This window comes from Cannabis sativa, chromosome 5 (genome assembly GCF_029168945.1).
Source record: "Cannabis sativa cultivar Pink pepper isolate KNU-18-1 chromosome 5, ASM2916894v1, whole genome shotgun sequence".
NCBI classification, from domain to species: Eukaryota; Viridiplantae; Streptophyta; class Magnoliopsida; order Rosales; family Cannabaceae; genus Cannabis; species Cannabis sativa.
The window spans coordinates 73,632,998-73,656,792 of NC_083605.1; the positions used below are offsets into that span (position 1 = coordinate 73,632,998).

Genomic DNA, 23,795 nt, shown 5'->3' on the forward strand with positions numbered 1-23,795 from the left:
AATAATATAAATTACCACTAACTACTCTGTTGTTGGGCGCCTTATAACAGTTTTTAATAATAGTATTTGTCATAATTAAAGCTACTTGTATTTTTTAAAAAAAATTGTGTACTTTATAATGCTAAAAAAATATTTAAATATTTTGTTATACACTCGAATAGTTTTTTTCGGCTAATTAGGATTTTCGTTCCTAAATTTTAACATGTACCAAATCATGCTCCTGAATTTTTTTAGCCGTAAAAAATTCTCCTGAACTATTGAGATTGTTAGATTTAAAGACTTTTGTCTAATTTTATTCATTTTTACTATTTCAGTGATTGTTTATGTATTAAACCATTCTCCCCAGATTTTGATAGGGAAATTTCAATTTTTGACCCTAATAAAATACCCCATTTCAAAATATATACCCTCCACTAATTTATACAAATTAATTCCACTATTACTCATTTGTACCCAAAATACCCCTCAAATTCAATTTTCCTATTCACACTCTCTTTCCGTCTTTCCCTCTCTTTCACTCTCTCTCTCTCTCTCTCTCTCTCTCTCTCTCTCTCTCTCTCTCTCTCTCTCTCTCTCTCTCTCTCTCTCTCTCTCTCTCTCTCTCTCTCTGTCGTTCCATCTCTCTCTCTGTCGTTCCCTATCCCTCTTCGACATCGACCCAACATCACGACCCACTCCGGCCATCCACCCACGTCCCCGACCCACTCCGGCCATCCACCCACGACCCCGACCCAACCACGAACCACCACGGACCACCACCACGACCCAGTGACCACCACGAACCACCACGAACCACCACGGACCACAAAACGTCGCCACCACCACCACCCGTGATCGTCGACACCGAACAGAGGCCTTCGCCACCACGAGCAGTACCCGTCGCCACCACCACCCGTGATCATTAAAAGGTAATGTTTATGTTTTGAGAAAAAAATACATTTTGCATAGATTTGGATGCCAATTATTGCATGTTGTTGAGATTAGTGGATTTTGTGTAGCATTTGTGATCTTTAGGTGTAGTGTTTGAATGAAATCTGTGTAAATTACAGGGTTATCGATGACATGTCAATAGGTTATCGATAGGATGTCGATAGATTGAGTGTCTGTTTGAATGTTACTGTAATTTGTATGTCGATAGGATATCGCTTGTATGTCGATAGGATGTCGACTGGTATTTTAAGAGTATTTCTGCCCTATATTGTCGACGGCTTATCGACAGTATGTCGATGGTATGTCGATTAAATGAACATGTTGATTGTTAGGTTGTATTGTCGACTGAATGTCGACTGTATGTCGACAGTATGTCGATCTATTGTGTAATTGTTATTTGTTTGAATTGTCGACTGAATGTCGACAGGATGTCGACATTTTGTCGACATGAAAGTATTTTCATTGCTTTTGATAATGTCGACATAATGTCGAGGGTATGTCGACATAATGTCGACATGTTTGTTTTGAAATTTTTGTGTGCTTACTGTTAGATAATGTCGACTGAATATCGACATGATGTCGATGTTATGTCGACCATTTTAAATTTTTTAGCAGCTTTATTTATTTGTTTTTTTGTTTTTTCAGATGGCTCCCAGACTCATTATTCCAGCACCCGAGCATTTCACTGGCCGCGTCACATATAGGGGCACTGGAATTTTTGCAAAAATTAAAGCTCGGTTTGAGGAGTTCAACCTTAATAACACGGCGAAGGAAAGCCGTTTCGGGAGCTTCTGGAATGCCGTACCACTGACATTCTCCTCGGTGTTATTTCACCAGCTGATGCTCCACAAAATGAAAGTGGATGCTCAGGAGGAGTTGAGGATGAGGTTTTATGTTGGTCGGAAGGAGGTCCGATTCGGGGTGCTGGAGTTTGCACTCATTACGGGTTTGGACTTCTCCTCGGGGCCAACAGAAGAGGAGAAGGCTGCGCAGGTCGCGCGCTCGGGGTCGGAGATTGATCGACAAATATTTCAACCGTGTCGATAGTGTGAAGACGAAGCACTCCAACTTCGGTTCACAACCGCCGAACCGGAAGACTTGTACAAGCTCGGCTTGTGCTTGTTTGTGGAGTCGGTGCTTCGGCCGCGAGGCCAACGCGGCGATCACGCCTCACATCATTAGATATGTGGAAGACCTCGAGTTCTTCTTCCGGATTCCTTGGGGGAAGCACTCATTCGCCAGACTCATGCACTCGCTTCAGAAAGACATGTTGAAACAGAAGGCCAACTACGAGAAGAAGCTGAGTTCGGATGTTCAGCACGAGTGCAAATACACAGCATATGGCTTCGCACCTGCAGTCCAATATTGGGCGTACGAGGCCATTTTGGAGGTTGGCAAGAGGTATGGCACGAACCACGGGATTCGGTTCCCCAGGATGCTTAGCTGGACGAGCAAAGGCGATATTGGGAAGAAAGACGTCAGCGCATTATTTTCTAGACGGGTATGATTTTCACTTATGTTCTGAATAATTATTTAACATAAATGCTTGTAATAAATGCTAAATGGTTTTATTTTGATATTTGTTAAACCATAAACAGAATCTGGAAGTGGTGAAGGGGCTACTTCCACGGACAGAGGAGGAGGCATTTGTGAGGACAATATCTTACGATGGTGTGGAGAACCTGGTTGATGATGTTGTGGATGACACAGAGGCTGAGGCAGGTAGTCAGGTACCAGAGACTCAGGTCCCAGACACTCAGGAAAGAGACACTCAGGTACCAATTTACGGAACTTTTTTTTATGTCTTTATTTTTTGATTTTTTTATATAGTGGAGGGTATATCGTATGCTTACGTATTTTTTATATATATTTTTTCAGGCCAACGCCGAACCTCGGCCCGGTGCACCATCGCATCGGGCGTTCGGGGTGCGAGTACGCGATTTAGTGGCTCGGTTGGATAGGATCGAGGGTGACACTCAGGGTCTGTATGCTGCTCATGTCGAGCTGAAGAAGGCATACGAGACCAGCCATGTAGAGCTGAAGGGTGGTCAGAACGTAATTATGGAGCAGCTCAGAGACATATTGGCCATGTTGAATCGTTCGCCAACGACAGCTTCAGCACCGGAGGCCCCAGCAGATCCATCTACCCCACCACCAGCTGCTTCACCTCCAGTAGAAGAGGATGAGGTCTTCCCCGACGATTACGATCCTTATGAGGGAGCTCCAGCGACTCCGATCGAGGCACAACCTCTTATCCATGTACATGACACCGAGTCGCAGGGGTGAGATTCTCGTCCATAGAGGCACAACTGCGGTGGTTAAGAGTCGGAAGAGGAAGAGAAAGCCTCTGTATGGTTCGGTGACTATACAGAGATGAAGAGGAGACATAGGCCATCTTCGACTTTTGATCCCACACCGGATGAGAAATTGTTAACCACTTTCCGAAAGTGGTGTGTTGGACTCATTCCGAACCACCGACTTCGGGATTTGAGAAGTGGTGATTACGGTCCAGGATTCTTTTGGATAATGCTCACACCAAAGGAATGGCTTACAGATGACGTAAGTAAAGTATTTTATAATATTACTTCACTTTACAACTTTATGTGCAATTAATATATTTTTTTGTGTAACTGACATTTCCGTTTATATGCAGCATATAGATGCAGCAATGCATATGCTGAGGAGGCGACGCACCGACTATCCACTGACATTTCCTCAGAAGGGTATCATTCTCTCCACATTCGTGACCGCCATGATCAGCAGTGCATGGACGAGCCACAAGGGTCCGAGGAAAAACTTTAAATGGGAGGAATATATCCTGGACTACTGCACAGGGTTTCATAAGGTATTGTTTTAGTAAGATTTTAAATGTTAATTGTTTGGGAAGATTATTATGGTTTGTTAATTGTTTCGTTGTTCTCTGTAATTACAGTCCCAAGTCTTTGAGAGATGGAGGGGTAACGAGTTTATTTACTTCGTTCTGCACCTTCCCACGGCAAGACACTGGGTCACAGTTGAAGTCGACATAGAGCTGTGGAAAATTAATGTCTACGACTGTGATTCCAGCGTCTGTCATTGGACCGCCATGGAACCCATCTTGAAGGTTTGGTCAGAACTGCTGCCCTCGCTAATCCTTGCAACCGGGGAATTTCCACATAACAACCAGATCATGGCGTTAGCTAACGGTGACATCACGGTGCTTCCAAAAATGCACGCGACTCGAGCCACTCACGACTTAGTTCCGAAGTCAGCAACCAGGTACATAGCGATAAAAAAGTACTATAGTATTAAAATATGTTTTACGTTAGACTGACTTTACATTTTATTTTGCATTTAGTGGTGATTGTGGAGTGTATAGCATTGAGTATGTGGAGCATCTCATGATGCAGCGTGGATTGACCGATGTGACGCCGACGGATAGCCATGTTTCGTCAACGGTGGTGTGTCGATTTATTTTACCAAAATGTCGGCTGATTATATGTGTAATTATTGGGACATTGTATATTTTGTGTAATTAACATTACAGTTATGTATATATAGATTTTCTTTTCGTTCAAATTTTGATAATTATACGTGGTTTCAAATATAAAATATCAACATTATTCAACAAAAATAACTATTAAACCTAAAAATAATTAAAATATTTGAAAAATATTCAACCTCAACAAAAATAACTATGACAAAATATGCATCATTACAATATATCAAATTTCCCAACGAATACGTACAAGACGCCTCAGATGCGGGCTTTGCATGTTGCTCTGTTGTGGCCTGAAGCACCACGGCCGATTTGCGGTTTCGTGGTACGAACCTTTTTATCACCGGACGGAAACGGTTCTCCGTCTTCTTCCGGCGTTGCTTTTTCTTGGACGACCTACGGGCTTCTTTTCCACAGTACCCCAACTTTCATATTCTTGATGTGTTAGGAGAACCCAATCATCCTCGTCACCAGCGAGATTGATGGTATCATCGTAAATCTTCCTCCACGTTTCTTTTGAATAATAAGGTGAGCAAAGCGTGTACACACTTGTGTTCGTTTTCAATGTCGCGGCACATGCATGAAGGCAAGGGAGTTTCAATAACGTGAACACGCCGCAGGTGCATGTTTTTTCAACTAGATTCACATCACCACCTCTTTCACCGTTAGGTCCCCTACCAACGTTATACAAATTGGCTCCATTTCGTTGGACGCGCCTGTACCTTGCATTTTCATGAATTTTTGCCAAGTTTTTTTCGAAGAGCGTGGCCAAAGGGGTGGCACATTTGTCAGCATTTTCGAGGCGATCAGCGAACCACGATTGGAGTGTGAACCTGATAAATTCAACCAAAGTAGTTATTGGATATTTCCTGAACTCTTCTGTGACACTATTGAAGCTTTCAGCAGCGTTGCTCGTCATGATGTTGTATCTATCGCCCAAACAATAAGGGTGAGCCCACTTCTCAAACCCTATACTCTCCACATATGCAGCAATGGCCGGATTCATCTTTCTAAGCTTCTCGAACTCTCTATCGCATTCAGTCTTCGACCATGCGTAAGCAACATTATATATTTGGTTGTGAAAAGCATCAGTCTTGAATTTGGCGTTCACGTTCATAACAATGTGGTGATAGCATGCACAGTGGACTGCTTCGGGAAAAACGAGTTCAACAGCATGATCAATGCTTTGATGCCTATCTGACACAAACACTAAGTTCTCAACCACGCCAATTGCTACCCTCAACTTCTGTAAGAAATACGTCCAGGAGTCGTTATTCTCACTGTCAACGATACCATAAGCAACCGGCAACAATTGGTTGTTCGCATCGTATGCCACAGCAACTAACATTATACCGCCGTACTTCGTCTTCAAGAAGGTGCCATCGATACTCAAAACAGGACGACAAAAAGAAAAGCCCCTTCTACATGCACCGAGTGATATAAAACAGTACTTGAACCGCTCATCCTCTAAGTACAAGTCAGTAATGGTACCTGGATTCTTCTGTTCCAGCATGTACAAGTACCCAGGAAGCTTCATGTATGAAAACTCAGGCGTACCCCTAGCATACGTAAGTCCCATCTCCCTGCACCTCCACGCCTTCACATAACTCATACTGATACCGTAGTTGTCAAACATGTCCCTCTGTATGTCTTTAGCCTTGTACTTAGTTCCGTCTTGGGTGTACTTCCCCTTAATAAGGTGGCCAACTACCCATGGTGCTGCTTGACGGTGATCTGAACGTCTCGCATTCAAGTTACATGTGTGTTCATTGTGAAATACAGTGACCTCAAAGTTGTCAGAATGCATCTTCTTCCTCCCCCTCAATCTCCATTTACAATCTGGAGCCTTGCATGTAACGTACAACACATCAGGGGATGACTTCTTCACCATCCACTCGAAATTGTTATTAAGGGCAAACCTACCCACAACTTGTCTCAGTTCTTCCTTGTTTTCATAAAAATTACCAAGCTCTATCACCCCTGCTTCCTTACTTTGTAAACAAGTAGTTAGCTCATGATTTTCCATTATATCTTCCTTTGTCCACATGGGAGCTTTGAACTTGGTACAAACTTCGAAAGAGGAGAACGTTGAGAACGTTGCATGACGAGCATGTTCTTCAGTTCTGCCTGGTCGACTACTGCTAGTTCCAGGTGTAGTGCGATTTTCACTACGAGGTTGTCGTTCTCGCTGTGTACCTTGGTTACTCGGTACACACTCTAACCTCAACAATGGTCCCGCTACGGGTTCATCGACTGCTAAATCATGGTCATCGTCCATATTCAAATCTACAATAGGATCATTATTGTAGAAGGGTGTATCGAACTCTTCAAACTGATGAAATCCTGTCGCTTCTTGTTCTTGCCCTACATTGGTCGGAACATCAAAATTGGTCGGAACCTCTAAATTGGCCGGAACCTCCTCATTCACACCAATCCCAACATCTGTTTCGGGAACGCAAGACCCTACCACACTCCGAGGGAGAGGATTAGTAGGCGGCGTAGGCTCCGAATTCCCAACTTTTCTCACCTTGGTCACGAATAATGGCATAAACTCTGTATTTGACATTGTTGCCCTCATCTCTAAAAACGTTCTCAGTTGGCGTTCTCTCTTAATAACCTCTGGCGCAACCATTTTCCCCTTCATGTACAAGGAACAAATCTCCAACTTTAAATCATACGCTACCGGATCAACTTCCAACTCTTCATATAAAATTTGTCGCAGTTCTTGTAGGGTTGTCTCGGTTGTAACTGTCAACGTCAAGCTGCTATTTGCTTTGTAGATCCAATTATAATTCTCACATAACCAAACACCATCGTACGATACAACAAGGAACACTTTGTCTCCTGCAATTGCAAACCAAAAAAACAAGGTCAGTAAAGGAAAAAACACCAAAAAAAAATAAAAATCGACATCCCATCGATATCAATAGACATAATGTCGAGAAGCACAACACCAGAAATTAGGGCACTGATTGTCGACATTGTGTCGACATATTATCGACATACAATCGACAACAACAACAACCATGCTCGTCATCGACATACCATCGACATTCAATCGACAATTAAAAACGGTTGCACATTAAATGTTAATAAATTTTACATACGTTCCCAACAACCCTTCCCAACTGAAACGTTGCATGTCAGACACGTGTCCTATCGACAACATATCGACATGAAGTCGACATGTCGTCGACAAATGTGTTAGCAGTGACACTAAATTGGCATGTTGTCGATAAGATGTCGACATAGTATCGACATTCTGTCGACAAATACGCCATTTCATGCGTTTTTCCCTGTACAGTTACGCATTTAATGACCATTAAATTTTCATACATTCCCAACATTTTTACTGCTCTATAAAAGCAAAGGGAAATCTTATTCATAAGTGCTCTTGTATTCTACCTATCTCTTACTCTTAAAAATTTCTCTTATTCTCTTAAGTTTGAAATATGGCCCCAAGAAAGAATGGCAAATTCCCCATCCTAACTCCTGAGGAGCTGAAGCAGGAGCCTGATGTTGGCATAGTTACTCCTGCAATGCAGAAAGTTACGGACGCCGCTCGAGCTTTCGAAAGAGAGCGAAACGGTAACGAGTTCAGGTTCATGCAACTTGAAAGAGAATTTTGCAAAACTGGTGTATGGCCGGCTCCACCACCTGGGTTCCCCGAAGGATGCCGTCGTTGCAAACTGGGCATCTTCAACGGTAAACCGGTGAAGCCTGGAACATTATGCAAGTATTGCAAGGCTCACCCACAAGCCAAAGAATTTAAAAAAAAATAATTTCTTATGTTATGGTTTGTGGGTTTTATTTAATGTTTTTTTTTTTTTTTTATGAACTTTTATTTTATGTTTTTTTTTTTATGTTTTTTTTTTTGTTATTTTTAATGAACTTTATTTTCTGTCAATGTTATGTTTATGTTTATGTTTTATCCACGGTATTTTTCCATTGCATCGATATTTTGTCGACATGATGTCGACAAAATATCGACAACTTCTAAAAAAACAACAAAAATGCTTGTTGTCGACATTCTGTCGACAAACATGTCGACAAAATGTCGACAAATAGTTAATCCCAAAGTTGGTTGCATGATGTCGACAACATGTCGACATAACGTCGACATAACGTCGATAATGGTCGTCACTGACCTTTCCTCTATAATCATCGACAAACCATCGACATATCATCGATATATCATCGATAACACTGGAAAACCCAGAAATCGACTGAAAACCAGATCTGCCAGATCTCAACAATTTCAGACCAAAAAACAGCAGTTCCAACAATAAACACACGTATAACAATTTTAAACTACATAAAGTCAAACAAAATGCTTAAAATGCAACTTACCCATTATAATGGTGTAAGATTCTTGAGTGATGTTGTATTGTGCTTCGGTTTTCCACCAACACCCACCGAGAAAACAACCATGCAACAACAAATAAAGAGAGTGGGACGGATTTCAGCTTCGGTTTTTCATAAATTTTTCAATTTTTTCCTAGAGAGAGAGAGTGGTGCACGAGAGAGAGGGAAGAGGGAAGAGAGAGAGAGAGAAATACACTTTCAGATTTTAGCTTTTTTTTTTTTTTAAAAAAAAAAAAGGGTAAAATGGGAAGTTCATGTAATTAATGGACTAAATTTGTACAAATTATAAAGGGGTATAAATTTTGATATAGGTTGTATTATTAGGGTCAAAAATTGAAATTTCCCTTTTGATATCTACCAAATTATGCCTCTCGAACTTTGACAAGTTCTAAATCATCCCCATGAACTTTCATCCATGTTAGACTTTTTTTTATTAAAATTGGACAAAAGTCTTTAAATCCAACAATCTCAATAGTTCAGGGGGTATTTTTAACAATATTAAAAGTTCATAGAGCATAATTTAGTACATGTCAAAGTTCGAGGGGCAAAAATCTTAATTAGTCTTTTTTTATTTGTGATAAATAATTATTTGAATTTTATTTTCTATTTTGTAAATAATTAATATTTTTTAAAAAATTTATAAGTAATTATAATTAATTATAATATACATAATCATTAAAAAAAAAAATTAGACTCTTTAGTCTGAAAACCAAAAAAAAATTCTGTCAAAAGTTACTACAAGCTAATGTATATTTGCGTATGGTTAGTAATTTTTATACACAACAAATAACAGTGTAAAAGGTAAATAATTTTTTACCTTGATATACCATATTTAATTATTTATAACCCAAAAATATGTCGGTGATATGTTGTTGTTTCTCTTCACTCAATTAAATTTAGGATTTTTTTTTAAAAAAAAAAAATAATGTATATATATTTATATTAACAAAGCACGTGTTGATGTACATTAATTAATTAATAGTATTTGTTTTATTAACAACATATGCTTCTAATCTACGTAGTTGTTTTATAACTAATAACGATTATACATTTTTGAACTCTTGTACCACAATTAAGTATTTATTTATTATCAATATATAATTTTTCACACACTTTTCACATATAAACTAAATAATTTTTTTAAATAAAATATAAATTTACTTTTTTTTTTTTTTATGGATTGAGTATTTCTTTTTATTTTAATATTATATCTACTATGGTGTATTTGCTCATATTCCAAATATATGTTGTTGGAATTTTTTTTGTGTTTAGAGAAGCAAATAAGTAGTTCATGTATTAGTTAATCAAACTTTAATTAACAAAGCTAGTACCATATAAATTAGCTCGTCTTAGAAAGAAAAAAAATTAATAATACTAGATTTTAATTATATGAGAAAAATTGAATGTGCCTTTATAATTTGTTTGATAATTTTTTGTACATGCCAAATTACATAATATTTTTTATAATAGTTTCATTAATGAATATAATGATTGGGTTTAAGATGGCTAAAAAATTCTTTTATATTATGAGAAATTATTTAAGTTAATGTTTTCACTTAAATAATACTCTGTTAGCGAGTTTATTTTAAAAAAGCTACACTTTTGTGACAGCCTAATTTTCAATTATATAAAATCAAATTTCGTGAAAGGCAAAAAAAAAAAAAACTAATAAAAATATAAATATATAAAAAGAATAGAATAACTCTCTTTTGTTTTTCTTCTTCTCATTTTTGTTGAAATTAAAGCATATTACATAAATAATTTTGAGATAGTGAGGTTGGGTTGAACCATTTGTATTTTAAAATCCCTCTATTCTAATTTTAAAATATAGTAATTAGAAGTAAGAGGGTTACTAATCTGATTCTCCCTAATAATTTTTTTAAAAAAAATTAAAGATCTACAACAAAAAATCTCATCCACTTGGTTATAAATAATAATCTTAGTTTAGCTAGGGAACCAAAAGAATGGGATTATAAACAATTGTACATCACTCTCTACTTCTCAAAATCTATCATCATTTTGTTCAACTTTTTGTTGCTGATTTTCTCTTGGATAATCCTCTTATCTTGCTCATGGCTGCAATATAAAATTAATTGAAATTAAAAAAAAAAAAATACAATAGAAAAGTTTCATAAAAAAAAAACAAGAGTATAATATAAGAGTAATTGCACTCAAAATACATAATATTTTTAAAATATTATATTTTTACCTCTAATGGTAAATATGCTTGATAGTTAATATTTTCAAATTGTTGCACTTTTACACAAATTTTGTTTTGTGTAAATATGTCAAAATTGTGCATTTATTAGGTACAAAAATTAACATTTTAAAATTTTTTAATATTTTTCATTAAAATGGGTATAGAAGTGCAATATTTTTTAAAAAAATATTAAATATATTTATCAAAAAATATATATAAAATGTAATATTTTAAAAATATTAAATATATTTATTAAAAAAATGTGTATAAAAATGTAATATTTTAAAAATATTAAATATTAAATAGATGGAAAAAAAAAAACCTTTGAGGTGGGGAAGGTGTGGAAGGGGCTAATTTTCTAGCAAGTTGAAGAGCATCTTCCGTCTGATTAATGATGTGGTTGAAGCATAAATATCGACCGTAGGATGAGACATCTTCTAAGACGGCTATGTGAGCGTCCACTAAGTAATCCAAATCAACGGTCACGAATACTCCGTCTTCGTACATCTCCGCTGCTCCTTTCAAATATGGGTTGTTGATCGTCAATTGGGGGCCCATTAACAAGCCCGCGTTAATGGACACCATATTCACTCCTCGGTCCATTGCCAAAGCCCAAGCTGTCTTCTCTGCTAGGGTCTTTGACAGCCCATGCCATAACTGCACCAAACAAAATTCAATTTTATATTTATTTTTAGAATAAAATTCAATTTTAATTTTTATGTAATGTAGATATCACACATCTTATGAGGTTTTATACAATGTGTAAAACTATAATTTTTTGGATGATAATTTCAAAACGATACAAACAAAAAAATTACAAAAATAGGGTTTGTAAGGAATTTTTAATATTTTTACGGTTTTTTAGATTTTATTTACATAAAATACAGACTTTTGGTATATTTTTATGTTGTACTTTTATTATTTTGTTGTTATCTGTTTATTATTCTTTATATTATTTTGATGTTATTTTAGTGTTACTTTTATTCTATTTTATTTTTTTTGTATTTTTATGTAATACTGTAAAGATATAAGTAAAAAAAAATTGAACTTAAAAATATAAAATTTTTACACAAATTGATGTTTTATGTAATTATTTTATGAGATTTTTTTTAAAAAAAAATGTTGAAAATTATAAGAAAACAATTTAGATGAGGAACCAATCAATTACCTTATATTGTTTCTTTTAAAAAAAATTCTATAAAATAATTTTCTTGAAAAAAAAAATATATATTTATTTTATTTTTTTTGGTAAATTTTTACGATATATAAACATAATAAAAATGAAATTCAGCATATTTATGTACCTTGAAATTACGACAAAGATTAACGTCACTCCAGTGTCGTTCATCCAAATCAGATAACATAGATGTACGATCATTTCTCCAAACAACGGCTGTGATTGAAGATGAGAAGATTACTTTCTCAATTGTATCTGTTTGACCACATGCTTCTAGAACATTGTGTGCTGCTCTTACTTCCACATCAGCCATAAATTCCTACACCAATTTTATAAAATAATAATAATAAGAAGAAAGAAAAAAGTCAAAAACTCAGAATAATTAATATTTCTAGAAATTTATATCTAGATGAAGAAAAAGAAGAACAAGACAATTTTGGTTACTAAGAGTTTCTTGTAACAAAATTTAAACTACTAGACCAAATCAATGCAAATTTGAAGTGTTTTATAAGTTTTGATAATTAGACTTTTGGTATTGTTAATTAGTCAAAAATAAATTTTAATATTGTGAAACAAATAAGTGTTAAATTAATAACAAGGGATTAACTGATTGTGAAAAAAAAAATAGTGAGATTTTTTTTAAAAAAATAATATTTCATTTTTCACTGCTAATGAATTGTCAACTTCACTAGGTTAGGCTCCTTGGTATAAACAAAAACCCTATAAGGATATCTCTAACCGAACTTCAAAACACTGAATATAGTGTAGTTTCACATTATATTTATTCCAACGGAACATTAAAACTATACTTATAAATAACTTTGTCTATAGTGTCCCACCAAATTTAGTGGGGTACTATAGACCACACTATTTTTTTTTTTTTTAAGTTTTTAATAATTAACTAGTACTTTTAAGAAAAAAAAAAACTAAATAATTATATATATTTAGTATTAAAATATTCTTATTATATTAATAAAATAATAAAATAATAAATAATATAAAATCTACTATAATTTTTAGTGCTGTAATTAAAATTGAAAAAAAAAATTAGTGTTGAAATAGTAGTTTTTTAGTATTGATTTAACACTAAATTTAAATTTTTTCATTGGAGATGGACTAAATCAAGTATTTAACATATTAACCCACCTATAATAAGAAAGAAATTGTTTAACAAATTATGTAAGTCTAAAGAGAGAAATGCAATTTAATATCAAGTCTTTTACTTAAATAAAAATATAAAAAAACCACTATCTTATATTAGTCCTAACACTTTCATATCACATAGCAATACGCAACATTAATAGCTAGTAGTTAACTAGTTATAATAAACTTGCAAAGTCTTTGTAGCATTTATGAAAGACTATAATAACCACCTATATCTATATGCTTAGGTAATTGACTAAGCAAGTTGGAAAATTATAAGCAATAATAATAATATGTATATATTCATTAATTAATAATTACAAAATTACATTAAATATAGTTATGCAATCCTTACAAAAATATATATAATACTCATGCAACAAAAAAACACATATAGTTATGTAATGACTATTGTTAAGCACTTGCTTAATATTAATAACATATTTTATAATTAGTTAGTAATATTTTTTAAAAATTATTTTTTTAAGTTATATAAATCTAAATACGTTTTTAAATAATTTTTTTTATGTAATATATATGAAGAGTTTGCATGCATAAAGTTGAAAATATAATTAAAGAATTATTAATTTTATTTTTAGTGTGGCAATAATTAAAGGGATAATTATATTTTTACATTTAATGATTTTTTTTTTTATATTTTTACGGTTTCTTGTAAAAACAATACGAAAATAACAAAAAAATTACATAAAAGTAATGTGAAAATAACATCAAAACAATAACAAAAAATATTATACAGATAACAAAAAATTAATAACAAATTAACACGAATAAAATATAAAAAAACTGTATTTTATTTAAATAAAATCAATAAATTCGTTAAAATATTTAAAATTTTGTGAAACTATATTTTTATAATTATTTTCTTATTTTTATGTATTTGTAAAATTATCTCATAATTAAATAATGTTATTAATGCATGGATAAAAAGTCACTTTAGCCACATATGACAGCTAATGTATTATCAAGAATCACCTATTACTTCATTCAAAGCTATACATTACTACACATGGGTGTATAGTATTAAAAGCTACAAATGTATTTATGTTGCAAGCTGTTCTCCAACACTTTTTTTTTCTTTAAGATATATAATTTTTAGTATTCATTATTAATTATATAGTTATATTTTAAAAAAAAAAAATCATGAAAATTAATAATTAATAATAATAATATTATACATACATCATAATCGGGTTGATCTTGTGGAGGTTCGAATGAGTAAAACAAGGCAGAACAACCCCTCAATGCATCGATTATGCTTTGATAATCAAATGGGTCTGATTGAAAAATCTTCACCTTATTAATAATATTCTTATTATTATTTCCCTCATTCATTATCTCATCAAACTTCAACTTATTAACATGATTACCTGAAAAAAAAAATACAAGAACAAAATAAGCCTTAAAATCAATATTTTTATAAATACGAAAAAAAGAAATGAAAATGGCTATTACCATGGTTTTGAAGGACTGCATGAACTGTATAGCCCCTTTGAATAAGGCCCACGACGAGGCCCAAGCCCAATTCACCTGAAGCGTCCATTACACAGACTGTGGCTTGTGCCATTTTTAGAGAACAGAGAGAACAGAAGAGAGTAGAGGTGTTTTGGTTTTTGGTTATGATATGAATAAAATTAAAGAAGATGTATATATATAAATGAGTTTGTTAAAAGGGGTTTTTTCTTTTTCTTTCTTTATAATGATTTTTGTAATAAAGAGAGAGAAGAAAAGTGAGTAAGAAAGTTTGGAAGAAGTAGTGGTGTATATATATAGAAAAGAATGGTTGATATATAGATAGCATTGAAAGAGCGTGGGAAGTAGATGGTTGGGAGGTAGTTGTTGTTTGGGGATGGAAATCAAACTTAGAATTATGTATAATTATATAATAAAATAAAAATAAAGAATATATTAAATTATTATTACGAGTGATACTGTCTACTTCCTATTATAATTTCTTAATCGATATACATGCTTAAAATACATATTAGAATAATTTATTTTTATAAGAGTGTTCGTTATTTATAACATCATCCATGTAGTTTAGTATTAAAAAATAAATTTAAAGTTTTTTGAACATGCATTAAATTGGAATATTTTTTTGATATGATAAACTAGTTGGAATTTTTAAAAAATTTACAGAGATAATATTACAACTACAACAAATACTGTTATAAAAATAAAAATATTATGATATTTGATTTTGAACCATGTGTTTTGCAAAAGTTATTAATTAGATTTTTGGTTTTGTTAAATGACAAAATTGATTTGATATTTTCCAAAATAGTAAAAATAAGACTCTGAATTTAATTTTTTTTTTTTTTAATATAACTAACTTTAAGACAATTTTTAACACGAACAATTACATTAAATGTAACTACTTTTGTCATATCTCTATATCAAATTATTATTAAATTTCATTTTGATAAAAGATTATTTCAGAGTCCTATTTATACAATTTTAAAAAATATAAGGTCTCTTTTATCACTTAACAAAATAAAAAGTCTAATTAATAACTTTTACAAAATATAAAATTCAAAATATTATTTAACCTTTTTATTATTTAGGACTCTTTATATTATTAATGAATATTAGAGAGAGAAAGAGAAGGGTTTGGTAGGAAAGTGTGTGGGTGTATTTGTTGTGCAGTTGCCACACGTTCGTTTAGTACCACACATTGATCAACAACAACATGACTATATAATATACGTACGTTAGCCTACTTTTTTTTTTTTGAAAGGATTTGCCTACTTTCTCTTTTTTTTTTTGAAAAATGCGTTTATAAATAAAATTGAAGTTATACTTCATGGTCATTACAAAAGATATTAAGAGGTATAGTAGATATCTCTACCATGCCCGTAACGTTGTTGGCAAACGCCCATTTGGCCACATTATGGGCCGCGTAGTTACAGTTTCTAGCTATATAAGAAAAATTACAATTAGTCATAAAAGTAGAGAGGAGCTTGCAATGACGCACATAGTTCTCAATCCTCCAAATAGAGTCATCCCCTTTTAGGTTTTTGATAACAATCTTTGAATCACTCTCCACTAAAATAAAAGGATGATGCAATGAGACTGCCGTCTCCATGGCTAAAAGACAGGCCGCAACTTCTCCCGTGAGTGGGTCAGAGAAGTGTAACCTTTTCGCCGCCACCCACAAAACTGATTCGTTATGGTCTCTCGCAATCGCCACAGCACACATAGTTTCACCTCCGACTTTGACATCGCAATTGATTTTAACCCAATCTTCCGGCGGCGGAGACCAAGCTTGGGTCCCAACAGACTGTGGAGGGGAAAGAAGGCAGGAGCCATAGTCTGTGTAACAAGAAGAGATAGAGTCAATATAGTGTTTAATGTTACCCATTGATTTATTATGTACCTTGTCGTTGCGGGCCCTCCAAATCGTATCTACCACAATGGCGGCATAGAGGAACAGCTCATCAGTATCAACTCCTCTAGATTTAAGATTCCATAGAAAAGTAACCCAGTCCCACATTCGAGCTCCTGAATCCAGAACAGGCATAACCCCACAAGGAGAAGATCGCCAAAGGTGGAAGGCAAAGTTGCAATACAGGACAAGTGTTCTGTGGTCTCCTCAACCTCCCCACAAATAGGGCAGGAAACCTCCTCAAAACCCATTCTCTTAGCAAGAGGGGCTCTTAAGGGTAGAGCATTGGAAAGGATACTCCACCAATGGACCTTGTGTCGCTCCAAAATCTTTGAGTTCCAAAGTTTGTTCCATAGTGCCGGAGCAATGTTGCACAGAGGAGCTCGATCAAGGGCTTGAATAAAATAGGTAGACTTGGTTGAAAACAGACCATTAGATTCTTTTGTCCAAACCCATCTATCTCTTCCTTGGCCACTCGGATTACCGCCTCTTAAGATGTTACTAACAGTTTCCTGGTCAAAAAGGTTGTGTAGCTTGGGTGTGTCCCAATTTCCGTTAGGTAGAAGTAAATCCGACACATTCTCAAAGCCCCGCTGTTGACGAAAGTTGGACTTAGGGTAAAAATTTGTACCATGGATAACCCAAGGGTCATCCCAAATTCTTGTCTCTCTCCCATCAGATATTAGCTTGCACGCCCCTTTTCTTAAAATCTCTTTTGATCGCACCACATTTCTCCAAAACCAAGAATCGGAGCTCTTAACCTCACAGTCAAAAAACTGTTTACCCTTAAGGTACTTAGTTCTGAGAACATTACAACACAACGACTTTTCTTCAGTAAGTAGAGCCCAACCCCACTTAGCCAGCAATGCCTGGTTCATCTCCACAGTCTTTCTAAAGCCAAGCCCCCCACTGGACTTGGGAAGGCACAACTGGTCCCAAGCTTTAAGACAGATGCCTCTATTACCTTGTTCACAGCCCCACCAGAAGTCCCTCACCATACCATCAATCCTAGATGCAAGCTTTTTAGAAAGCTTTGTCGTCTGCATCGTGTAAACAGGCAAAGCAAGCCCCACCGATTTGATCAATGTGGCACGACCAGCCTTCGATAACGATTTTAATTTCCACCCATGGAGTTTTGACACCAGGTTATCAAGGATGAAGTTAAAATCCGCATCCTTTTGGCGGGATCTAAAAAGCGGGAGGCCCAAATAGTTTATGTTACCCATTTCACAGTTCAATCCCAGAGTCTGCTTGATGCCTCGTTTCATACCATCACTTGTGTTACCGCTAAAGAAAATGGAGGTTTTGAGCTTATTAATTCTCTGACCAGACCAATCACAAAACTTTTCTAGGCATTGCCACATACCCCTTGCTTCTTCAAGGTTTGCCCTGCCAACAAGGATCAGATCATCGGCAAAGAAAAGATGAGAAAGTTTGGGGCCCTCTCTACTTAGCTTTATACCACTTATGGTACCGTTGTCAAGGGCGTGCTCAAGGATGCGCGAGAGGATTTCAGCAGCCCAGATAAAGATGTACGGAGATAGGGGGTCTCCTTGTCTAATGCCACACTCCGGGGTCAAACTGTTAAATTTCCTTCCATTGAGAAAAAGGTTGAAGGAAGTTGTTGTGATACACTGGCGTACCCAGTGGCAGAACTTGTCAGGGGCCTTGAAACTACGCAGAACGTGGTCAATAAATTGCCAACTTAGTTTGTCGTACGCCTTAACCAGGTCAATCTTGATTGCAAAAAATCCCTCTTTCCCTTTTTTCCTCTTGAAAGAGTGTATGATCTCCTGGATTAAAACATTATTATCTTGGATGTTCCGGCCCGGGACAAAAGCTGCTTGAGTAGGACAAATCAATCTGGGCAGGAACACTCTGATTCTATTTGCAATGATTTTCGAGATTACCTTATAAATCACATTGCACAAAGAGATAGGTCTAAACTGGGATACTTTTTTAGGGTTGGGGACCTTGGGAATGAGAGTAATATTTGTAGCATTAAAGCCTCTATGCATATTCCCTGATTGGAAGAAGTCCACAACTGCATCACAGAAGTCTTGTCCCACAGAGTTCCAGTAGTGCTTGAAGAAGAGAACTGACATACCATCCGGACCCGGAGCCTTCAAGCTTCCCATAGAGAACAACGTTTGTCTAATTTCCTCGTGACTTGGGATCACCTCAAGCTCAGACTGCTCTAAAGGGGAGAGATGATCATGGATTAAGTAGTCTAAGCTTTCCAGAGGGCCCTGAGGCGGGTTTTTGAAAATGTCACCCAGAAAACCAGTAAACTCATTACCGATCTCTTCTTTATTAGTTATCCACACCCCATCCTTGTTCAAGATACTATCCACTGAGTTTCTTCTATTACGAATCGTGGCAGAAATGAAGAAAAAATTAGTACACTTATCACCATCCCTAATCCAAGAAACCCTGGATCTCTGTTGCCAGTAAATAGCTTTCCGCCTTAAAGCCTCATTAAGCTCTTTCCTCACCTCAACCTCTGTAGCCCAATTTCTATCACCAACAGGCAAACATTGGATAGCTTGTAATTGACCCTCCAACTTAGAGATGCAAGAGTCCAACTTGCCAAATTGCACCCGGTTCCAGCTACTCAGGGCCAGGCGGGTCGCACCAACTTTCTTAAAGACTCTAGCGGGGGCCCAATCGTGGGAAACAGACCCCCACGCTTGATCCACCACCAAGGAACTACGAGGGTCCCTTGTCCACCAAGCTTCAAAGCGGAAAGGCCTTCTGGCGTTAGAGACCGAAGTGTCAGTATTAATAAAGAGGGGCCGATGGTCTGAATTACAGGTGGTGAGAGACCGGACGACCGTCTTAGGAAAGATTTGCAGCCAACCATTATTTACAAGAGCTTTGTCCAGGGCCGACTTAATGTGATTATCACCGTCTCTATGATTGTCCCAAGTCATGTTATCCCCTTTAATAGGCAAATCAACCAAAGCATGACGGTTAATTAACTCCAACCTTACTTTAATTTATAGTGAAAATTTCTCAATTTTTTTTATAAAATAGAAAAACAAATATAAAATGTAATATTAACGACACAACTATTTAAATTTTATATATTTTAACAATTAATTATATAAATTAATTTTTCAATAGTAAAACTACTCATACTTCACTTTTATTATATTATTTATCACTCCGTTCAAAATCTCAGTTAAGTATCTTGATAGACGACATAAATGTATATTAACATACAATTGTAGAACTTAAATAGTTCACATAATATTAATTATGTAAATATTACAATTTTTAATTATTTTTTATATTTTAAAATTATATTGACTACTAAAAACATACTATGTATACACTTGTATACATGTAAATAGTTTATCGTGGCACTTAATTGAAATTTTTAGACTGAAGCATAAAGAGTAAAATAAAATATGAGTTTAGTAGATATTGTCATAAAAAAAAATCAACTTATGTAGTTAATTGTTAAAAATATAAAATTTAAGTGATTTTATTGCCAATATTCACTTTAAAAATATATATATATATAAATATAAATATAGGAAAAAGTCTTTTATTTTGGTTCTACAGGAAAATTTGATAAATCATGCTTAAAAATTGTCCACAATGAATGGAAGGCCACGGGGGTGTGTTGTGCCGACTAGGGGGTTGCGACAAGGCTGTCCACTCTCGCCTTATTTGTTTCTTTTTTGTGCTGAGGCGTTGTCTTCTCTGCTTCGTCACGCTGAAGTGAGTGGTGAGTTGATGGGTTTTCGGTGCTCAAGGTCTGGGCCGAGGGTGTCTCATCTTTTCTTTGCGGATGACAGTTTGATTTTTGGTAGAGCCAATGGGAGGGAGGCGGAGTCTATCCGTCGGATTTTGCAATGTTATGAGTATGCTTCTGGTCAGCAAGTCAATTTTGATAAATCTGCTATCACATTCAGTCCGAATGTTTTACCTGCGGATCGTGCAAGTGTATTGGGTATATTAGGCTTGGGATCAGTTGCTACTCATGATAAGTATTTGGGCCTTCCAACTGTTATTGGGCGAAACAAGAAGCGAACCTTTGCGAGTATTTGTGACAAGGTCCAGAAGCGGGTCCGAGGGTGGAAAAGGAGTTTCTTTTCTGCTGGTGGGCGTGAGATTCTAATCAAGGCCATTTTGCAGGCAGTGCCAAACTATCTGATGAGTATGTTCCAGCTTCCTGTGGTGACTTGCGATAAACTGCGGTCCATCATATTACAATTTTGGTGGGGTACTAAGAATGATAAAAGGAAGATTGCTTGGGTAAAGTGGGACAATGTTTGTCAACCAAAGTCGAAGGGGGGCTTAGGATTCAAGGATCTTGTGCTCTTTAATCAAGCGATGGTTGCCAAACAAGTATGGCGGTTAATGCAAGCGCCCAATTCGTTGGCGGGCCGTGTCTTGAAATACAAATATTTTCCCCATACGTCTATTTTGGATGCTAAAGACCGCCAGGGTTCGTCTCATCTGTGGTCAAGTTTGATATGGGGGTTAAGGTTGCTGAACTCGGGGATGCGGAAAGTGGTAGGGGCTGGCCAAAGTGTTGATGCGTTTCGAGATCCATGGGTTCCCAGGCCTAGATCGTTTCGCCCTATTTCGCCTGCTCCTACTGATGGTATTATGGTGAGTGACTTAATTGGTTCGGATGGGTCTTGGGACATTCCGACGTTGTCAGAGTATTTTCTGAGGTTGGATGTTGATGTCATCCTTGGCATTCCTTTGACGGGTGGGCGATGTGAAGATCGCTGGTGTTGGCATTATACTTCGAATGGGTGCTATACTGTGAAAAGTGGTTATGCGGTCTCTTGATATGGTTAGTGATAGGAATGGGAGTTCTTCTGGGGACCTGGCTCATTGGTGGAATGGGATGTGGAATTTGCGAGTACCGCAAAAGGTCAAAATTTTTGTTTGGCGTATGTATCATCAGGCTCTTTCGACTAATTTCCAGCTTCTTAAGCGTAAGCTTCCGGTTCAGCCACTTTGTCACAGATGTGGTGAGGAAACGGAGACTCCGGAACATGCGTTAGTCTTTTGTTCTTCTTTGTGGCCTTTGTGGTCTAAGCTTCACCTTTGGAGGGTGCTCAATCCTGGGAGGTTTGGGTCGTTAGCGGAGTTGCTTGTTTATCTTTTTGAGGTGCTTGATAAGAATGATTTTGCGTTGTTGGCTATGGTTTGGTGGTGGGTGTGGTATGATAGGAATTCTGTTTTGTTTGGCAAGAAGCAATCTAGGTTGGAAGTGCTTGATGTGTTAGTTAGGGAGGCTTGGGAGGAGTTTTGTGAGGTGGGGGTGAGTTCAGGGGGGCCGGTTTTGGGTTCTTCAGGTGTGGGTGCGGCTGGGTGGGGTGCTGGGGGTGGTCGTGATGGACAGGGGTGTCACGGTGGCAGGGGAGAGGTGGGCCGAGGGGGGATCGATGGTGGCCTCCTGAGGAGGGGGAGTTTGTGTTGTCAGTGGATGCGGCTGTCACTCCGGGGCGGGGTTTTGCGGGGCTGGGAGGAGTTATTCGAGGCCATGCGGGGGAGGTGCGGGCGGCCTGGGCTGTGGGGGCTATTGGTGACTTTCAAGTTGCGGTGGCAGAGCTTCTGGCTGTTCGTCTGGGCCTTCTTTGGGCTACAAGGTTTCGTTGGTGCGCGTGGAGACTGAATCTTCTGTTGTGAGTTCTTGGATTAATTGTCCGGATAATATTCTTATGTTTAAACCTATTGTTGAGGAAATTATTTCTCTTTTAGCTGCTGTTGGTGGTTCTTGTTATGCCATTTCGCGTGATGCCAATGGTGTAGCCCACGCACTAGCTAAGTCTGTTACTAGTTCTATAGGGGTTCATTTGTGGACAGATGCGTGTCCTAGATTTATTAGTGCTCCTGTAACAGCTGATTTGAGTTGATTTAATAACATACTTTCTTTCAAAAAAAAAAAAAAATTGTCCACAATCTTTTAGTATTCCACATTAAAATAGATATGAATTTAATACTCTAAAATTAATTAAATACCAAAGTACCATCCTCATATCTTCTCTCTTTCTCTTAGCCCTCTCTCCCTCACTCTCTAACTCTCACCAAACCCAACCGACACCCACGACCACAGAATCAGACCGAACCAGACCTAGACCAAACCTACGACCACCGCACCACTTCCGGCGAAACACACTCTGAAAACGAAACGTATGAAAAAATTGAGGAGGAATTCGCGAAAGTACAAAGAGAAATCGTGAAACCCAAAGCCCCAAAATCTATCAACTCGCTTATTTTCTGAATTTTTGTTCTAGTTTTTGACGATATCGCAAAACATCGCTAAATGTCTCCAATTCACAACATCGCGAAATACATTGCTAATATCATCGCTAAACATCGCAAATCATCGCTAAACTTCATCCCTAATCTCAAATTTGTTCTATCATTGTAAATATATCGCTAAATTTTACAAAAAAATGGTAAACTAAAAGAAAGAAACACAAAAAACGAGAGAGGCCGCGAGAGAAGATGATAGCAAGGCCTTGCGACCGAGATTCTGGGTCTGTGTGTTCGACTGTAAGGGTTCTGAGTCGGGGTTAATGCCGGAGAGCGAGAGAGAAGTTTTTTTAAAATGTGAGTGTATTTTAAGAGAAAAAAATATTAAAAATATATATATACTATTTTTAATTTGGTAGTATATTAAAATAATATATTTTACATTTAAGTTAACTAAACTAACTTTCCCTTCCCATGTTACACATGTAATCGCTTACGTCATGTACTTGTTACATATTATCATATATATTCTTTCTCATCACATATATATGTATATAAATAAAGAGGAGGCAATTTGGACAACTGTGACAATACATTACATATATGTTTGTTTGGTATGGAGAGAAATAAATTGCTAACATGGAAAAAAAATTATAAACATAGCTATTAGACGTCTTATTGATGATTAATTATATTTTATAATAAATATTAAATTAAATTATATGTAATTCAAAATTAATAATAATATTTCATATTTAGAAAATTAAGTTATGTCGAGATTCTAATCTTAGGTGGCGTTTAGTTGAAAGTAATAAAATAGAATGGAATAGAAATGAAATAATTTTCATTCCATTTCTCTATTTGGTTGCAT

General features: G+C 36.1%; 3 protein-coding genes and 1 long non-coding RNA gene across 4 annotated transcripts; 3 read left to right on the forward strand and 1 right to left on the reverse strand.

Moving 5' to 3' along the window:
• The first annotated feature begins 479 nt into the window (after window positions 1-479).
• Window positions 480-1,759, forward strand: LOC133037689 (uncharacterized). Its single transcript, XR_009687736.1, has 2 exons — window positions 480-908; window positions 1,576-1,759. It is a non-coding gene; the product is annotated as an uncharacterized LOC133037689 (long non-coding RNA).
• A 341-nt stretch (window positions 1,760-2,100) lies between these two features.
• LOC133038504 (uncharacterized) lies at window positions 2,101-3,216 on the forward strand. The gene is made up of 3 exons (XM_061116675.1): window positions 2,101-2,431; window positions 2,529-2,732; window positions 2,809-3,216. Exons 1-3 carry the CDS (start codon window positions 2,177-2,179, stop codon window positions 3,214-3,216), a joined length of 867 nt encoding a protein of 288 aa, XP_060972658.1. The 5' UTR covers window positions 2,101-2,176.
• Window positions 3,217-3,351: 135 nt separating this feature from the next.
• LOC133038505 (uncharacterized) lies at window positions 3,352-10,061 on the forward strand. Its single transcript, XM_061116676.1, has 6 exons — window positions 3,352-3,489; window positions 3,584-3,775; window positions 3,863-4,188; window positions 4,268-4,370; window positions 7,876-8,009; window positions 10,046-10,061. Exons 1-6 carry the CDS (start codon window positions 3,457-3,459, stop codon window positions 10,059-10,061), a joined length of 804 nt encoding a protein of 267 aa, XP_060972659.1. The 5' UTR covers window positions 3,352-3,456.
• Window positions 10,062-10,458: 397 nt separating this feature from the next.
• LOC115716942 (cinnamoyl-CoA reductase-like SNL6) lies at window positions 10,459-15,070 on the reverse strand. Its single transcript, XM_030645868.2, has 5 exons — window positions 14,767-15,070; window positions 14,494-14,681; window positions 12,278-12,469; window positions 11,296-11,630; window positions 10,459-10,849 (listed from the first exon to the last, which is right to left on the reverse strand). The coding sequence occupies exons 1-5, from the start codon at window positions 14,876-14,878 to the stop codon at window positions 10,768-10,770; spliced, it is 909 nt and encodes a 302-aa protein (XP_030501728.2). The 5' UTR covers window positions 14,879-15,070; the 3' UTR covers window positions 10,459-10,767.
• Between the last annotated feature and the right edge of the window lie 8,725 nt (window positions 15,071-23,795).